General features: G+C 42.8%; 1 protein-coding gene across 1 annotated transcript in view; it reads right to left on the bottom strand.

Annotated features, from left to right (window-relative positions):
- Positions 1–309: 309 nt before the first annotated feature.
- Positions 310–6,314, bottom strand: part of Cdr2 (cerebellar degeneration related protein 2) — a 28,084-nt gene continuing 22,079 nt past the window's right edge. The window contains exons 4-5 of the mRNA XM_057779564.1: positions 5,992–6,156; positions 310–4,090 (exon numbers count right to left, since the gene is read on the bottom strand). Coding sequence (XP_057635547.1) covers positions 3,229–4,090; positions 5,992–6,156 — 1,027 coding nt within the window. The 3' untranslated portion in view covers positions 310–3,228. The remainder of the gene's footprint in view (positions 4,091–5,991; positions 6,157–6,314) is intronic.

The raw sequence follows: 6,314 nt of genomic DNA, 5'->3' as shown, positions 1-6,314 counted from the left end.
AAATATTTGCAATCTTCAACTGCAAAAGTATACTTCCTAAGTGCTGATGGTCTTTACCAGGCAAAGGAGAACACAGACAGCTAACAGTAGGGACAGTCAACTCTTCAAGCAGTACCATACATCCTAGGATCATAGTTCAGCAGAGAGGACAGCCTGGCCTGTAGGCCAGCGAGGGCTACATGAGGAAGACCTGTCTCAAAAACAAACAACAAAGAAGCACAAATAAAAGCAAAAAAGTGAAGCCAAAGAATATACTTTATTAGTAAGATGAATATAAATGTTATTAGGAAAACATCATCCTCCTATTACTTTAATAGTAAAGTTTATTGAACAGCCTCAGCAACATCATGAGACCCTTTCTCAAAAAAGCAAAAGCTCACTGGCATGGGTGTAAGAAACCAGGCAGCCTTATATGGATTAGCTGAAGTATGACAGTTCAGTGATGCCAAAGTGCGCCCATCTTTTCACCTTCATTTCTAAGTCATGTTCAAATGTACGTACATATGTGGTCATTACATTTTCAGTAACTGAAGGCTAGAAACCACTTCCTTGAGGCTGTGACACTGGATAGCTTCATTAAGATATAGTAGTTACAATACAGTATTGTTTTTAAATGTGGGTGGCAAACATTCCTGTGCTAGTGTGTGCCTGGCTGGGAAGAATATGTAGGAAACTGGTTGGCTGGTTTGGGCATAGAACAGGTTGGCAGGAAAGCAAGCTAGAGGTAGCAGTACAAACATACCTGTAATCCCAGCACTTGAAAGGCTAAAGCAGCAAGATCACCAATTCGGGGTCAAACCCCACCTCAAAATAAATAAATAAATAAATAAATAAATAAATAAATAAATAAATCCAAAAATAAAAACCCTGGAGGCTGGTGTGGGTACTCAGATCCTAACACTTGACAGGTAGAAGGGCTGCAAGCTCAGGGCCAGTCTGGTCTATAGTGAGTTTTAGGTTAGGCACAGCTATATAGTAAAACCTCATCTCAAACCAAGACAAAAATTGAAACTGAATTTTTTGCTTTTTACATTTTGTGTGTGTATACTGTCTGTCTATACTGCCTGTCTCTGCCTCCCAAGTGCTGGGACTAAAGGCGTCTGCCACCACAGCCCGGGTAAACTCAGGTCATTTATCCATCCTACTGGTACAAAACTTTAAGAGCTAATTCAAAGGCGGCCGGGCGGTGGTGGCCCACGCCTTTAATCCCAGCACTCAGCACTCGGGAGGCAGAGGTAGGTGGATCTCTGTGAGTTTGAGGCCAGCATGGTCTACAAGAGCTAGTTCCAGGACAGCCTCTAAAGCTACAGAGAAACCCTGTCTCAAAAAACCGAAAAGAAAAAAAGGAGCTAATTCAAAGGCACATGTAATTTAGCATCAATACTCATCATATCTGACTAATTTATGGGCCAGAGGTTGACATCCTTTATCATGTCTTCCTTTATCATCACTCTTAAGAAAAAATATTCTGTATTTGTACAGGCAAGCACATGTATGTACATGTGCTCAATCAAGGTCAGAAGCATCCCAATCACTTGGATGGAGCTGGAGTTACAGGCAGTGGTGAGCTGCCTAATGTGGGTGCTGGGAACTTACTGAGGTCCTCTGCAATAGTGGTTTTTGTTGTTTATTTATTTATTTATTTTGAGACAGGGTTTCTCTGTGTAGCTTTGGAGCCTGTTCTGACTCACTCTGTAGACCAGGCTGGCCTCGAACTGATAGAGATCCGCCTGCCTCTGCCTTCCGAGTGCTGGGATTAGAAGTGTGCTCCACCACCGCTGGGTAAGCAGTGTACTCTTAACCAATGAACCACTGAGACATTGCTCTAGCCCTTGCTCTCATTTTGTGAAAGTTTCTCACTTAACTTGGACTTTACTGACTGGCTAGGGCCAGTGAGTCCTGGGGATCTGCTGGTGTCTGTCTCCACAGTGGTAGGCATTGCATGTGCATGCTGCCATGCTCATATTTTGCATGGGTGCTGTGCTGTGCACTCAAGTCTTAGTGCTTGCACAAGTGCTTTACTCAACTGAGCCTTTGCTCCAGCCCAATAGTCACACATTAAAGTTTTTAACCATTAGCTGATCAGATGTTTTAACAACCAACTAGTTAGGTGCTATGAGTTCACAACTAAGCCAGAACTTCCGAAATAGTGAAAAATGCTTTCAATCCTAATATTTAACAACATGTACAGAATTTGTGTTAAGTAATACAATTCCAAGGATTTCCTGCTTAAAAGAAAATGAGTGGAAATCATTGTCAAATTCCCTAGAGTTATCTACTGGGAAAAGGCCAGTTGGCTTCATCTGTAAAAAGGCATTAAGCTTAAAACAACAGGCAGTATATCTGTTTGTTCACATTCATAGATAGCTTTATTCAGCTTCTAGAAAAATATATACAACAATCAGAACCATGGTTCTCTTAAATATTTTTAAATTAAAAGTATACAAGTGAGAGAAAGAGTTTCCACAGTCAGAACATCAATACTGTGTAATAAAGTAGACAGGAACTTCTGCAATTCTAGGAATTAAGAACTGAGTAGGAGCAGCTTGTGGCTGCCAAGTGGTCGGCGCTGATCACATCTAAGAGACTTCTCCTTTAGTTTCTATTTGAAAACAAAATACTACATGCCTGACTCTGAGTAAAACAGCGGAATGCTGAGCATATACCAACAGGCATTCATCAAACCAAAACTTGCCACTTCAACTGGTATTCATTTAAATTTTTAAATATTAGGATTACCTGTCAGTCATCGTTCAACTGGTAGCAGATGCGACAAAACTTAGGGGTTTAAGAAGCTTGTTAATGCCATCTACTTCAGATTAATTTCTGCTTTTTCAACATTCTTTGGAATGTCTATGGAAAGCATTTTTACTTAAACAGACCTTGGAGTTCCAAGTAGTTTGAAAGCTGAGTATGGAAGCTATAGTAATAGCCTTAGTTTTGTTCCAATTCTGTCCTTCCACACTGTAGGTACTGTAGCCTACCCCATTTACATGGATCCCCCTCCACTGGTTCCAGGGCTTTTCCTGGAAGTCAGATAATCAGTGCACCAACCAAAGGCCGTTTATCATGAGATAAACACTGCCAGCCACCTCGCTTCCTGCTTTTGCCAATTAAGCAAAGCAATGAGGCAGATACCTTTAGCAACATCAAGCTTTTGAAATTGCGCTTATGTGTCTGAATGGGAGGTGGGGAGAGAAAACAAGCAGATTAGAACTGGAGGTCTCGTTAAGAGTAAGAGGAGAGAGATGGGTATTTTGTTCTTTGTTCATCTATTTCCTGCTTTGTTTTCTTGATACAACTAAATATCTCCTTAAATAGTGCTTTGTATTCTGGAGGTGTAGTGGTGGGGGAAGTGGTGGGTTCTGGGGTGACAGGGGTGGGTTCCCAGCCACTGGCTCCAGCCTCACACGGGGTTACTAGTCCTGTCAGGTCCCTGGCCAGCAGCCTAGAGGTCTGGACGGCCTTGTGTGACAGTGAGTCCTGCTCCTGCTGGCACTTCTTCAGTAGCTCTTCATACTTCACTTTCAGGGCACTGTACTGAGTGTCCACTTCATGCAGAAGGGAGATGCCCCTCTGCTTCACAGCCTTAGCTCTCCTGATGCAAGTCTCCTCATGGCCCTTCACAATGTCACCCCCTGCCATGCTGCTGAGCACTGTCTCACTGCTGCTGCGCTTGAGCGGTTTCCTCTGTGCTTCTGGAGCAGCTAGGAACATCTCCTCCAGCAGGCTCTGGCTGGGCTCCTTGAAAGTAACAAACAAAGAGTCGGATACCAGCTTCTCAACTCCATTCACAAAAGGGTGCTCTGCCTGCAGCATCTGCCGCATCTCGGCCACCTCAGCCTCCAACTCCAGTGCCCGGGCTCGGTAGGCATCTGTGGCACCCAGCTGCTGCTCCAGCTCACTGTTCTCTTTCAGCACCACCTTATACTCTGCCTCCACGCTCACTCGCTTCTTCCTCTCTAGGCTCAGCTGGGCCTGCAACATCGTCACTGTCTTTTTCAGGTGCTCGTTTTCTTCTTCTTCGGGGCTTTGCTGGTTTTCCAAGGAAGTGATCTTTTCAGCAAACACGTGGTCATATACAAAGTGTCTATTAGGAAACATGGAAATACTTAAAGGTCAATTTATGGTGCAAAGGAGGCTGCTGGGGTTTTTCAACTAAATTTTTGTTTGTTTGTTTTGTTTTTTTTAGATAGGGTTTCTCTGTGTAACAGCCATAGCTGTCCTGGAACTAGCTCTTGTAGACCAGACTGGCCTCTAACTCACAGAGATTCGCCTGCTTCTGTTTCCTGAGTGCTGGGATTAAAAGCGTACGCCACCACCGCCCAGCTCAACCAAATCTTTTTTTTTTTTAATATTTATTTATTTATTTATTTATTTATTACGTATACAATGTTCTGTCTACACGTATGCCTGCAGGTCAGAAGAGGGCACCAGACCCCATTACAGATGGTTGTGAGCCACCACGTGGTTGCCGGGAATTGAACTCAGGACCCTTGGAAGAGCAGGTAATGCTCTTAACCACTGAGCCATCTCTCCAGCCTCCCTCAACCAAATCTTTTAAAGGAGCAGTGACACCAATTTTTAGCCCATTCAATATTACAAGCAGTACCTAAATTGAAGCTATATGAGGCTGGAAAATTCTTTTTTAAAAAAAAAAAATTTATTTATTTATTATGTATACAACATTCTGTCTGCATGTATGCCCACAGGCCAGAAGAGGGCACCAGACCTCATTACAGAAGGTTGTGAGCTACCATATGGTTGCTGGGAATTGAACTCAGGACCTTTGGAAGAGCCATCTCTCCAGCCCCTGGAAAATTCTTGAAAGCAAACAGTTTTTGTGACCAATTTTTCCTCTCAATAGTAAAAGTAGTATAGAAAACTCACTGGCAGATCAGAAGAATGATAGTGGCTTACTAGGAAATATAATGGACCAGAGAGTCTTATCTCTAACTGCAGATCACGACTACACCATTGGTCCTCATTGGTCTGCTATCTGGACCTACAGGGTTTTAAATGTTCTCCATAATGTCAGACCAAGGTTATGGAACATGATGTTTGGACTTTTAACTTAGGATACACATCAGAACAACCAGAACAGCTTTAGGTTCATGCCAAGAAATTCTGACCTGAGAGAGACTTAGTATCCGTCTTTGGAAAACATTCATAGTGCCGGGTGCACACACGTAATCTCAGCTCTTGGGAAGTGGAGGCAGGCGGATCAGGAGTTCGAGGCCAGATGACTGTATGAGACCTTATTTCAAACCCTCAAATCTCCACAGGTCACGTGACACAAAGTAAAGGACGAGAAACAGCAGCCGCCTCTCCTCCTCAGGCTCAGGCAGCTTGTGTATTTATTTCTTGGCTGTGGAGCATCTGACTTTATGAAAGGTCATGAAGACACAGGTCATGTCTACTTTGGTCATCATTCCTGATAACTGGCACATCAACTGCAGTGTAACAGGTGTTTAGTAAGCATTTATTAAAGACTCAAACTCATAACTACAAATTATAAAGGCATTTCTTTTGGTAAAAATACTTGTTTGCCTCAATTTTTGTGATATCAAAAAAATTTTTTTTGGTGACAGGTCTCTCTCTCTGTAGTCCTGGCTGTCCCAGAACTCGCTATGTTCTGGCCTGGAATTCACAGAGCATGCCCCTGCTTCCTGAGTGCTGGGAATAGAGACATGCACCATCACACCCAGCTTCTAAAATTTCCATTTTTTGTTTCATTCTAATGTGAAATATATCCCCCAAATATGTACTGTAGCAGAAGTATTACTAATTTTAAACTAATATTTCACAATTTAAAATGAAAAGAATGACTGACACCCATAAGCTCTCACTGTTATGTTTAAGTTCAGTGGCTCTGGGTTTAGCAGGCAAAGGGCACATCCTGAAAAGGAGCTTTTCATCTCCTGTAATCCAGAATGTGTCACGCCATGGGATGTCCCTAGCTTGCAAACCCACAGAAAGGTAGGCTCTTACTGGCGGAGGTCATACAGCTCTTTCAGATAGGAGAAGCTGGGTGCTGGTTTCTCCTGGTCACATGTCTTCTGCCGCTCTCTTTCTTGGCTGGAAGATTTCAGCTCCTTCACTTGGTTCTGGAGGTGATCAATGTTGTTTTGTAGGCATTCAATTGTTTCCGTCAGGCTGTAAATAAGACACAAGCTGGTTGCTGCTTGTCACATTAAATTAAGATCAAAACTAACAAAAGAGGATTAGGTGTGAGCCACTCAAACTTGGCTTTCTTAATTGGAAAAGACTTACAGTTAATCCTCAGTCCCCTAAAATAATGAACCCTTATCCTA

Source organism: Chionomys nivalis, chromosome 8 (assembly GCF_950005125.1).
Source record: "Chionomys nivalis chromosome 8, mChiNiv1.1, whole genome shotgun sequence".
NCBI classification, from domain to species: Eukaryota; Metazoa; Chordata; class Mammalia; order Rodentia; family Cricetidae; genus Chionomys; species Chionomys nivalis.
This window is presented reverse-complemented; position numbering and strand designations above follow the sequence as displayed.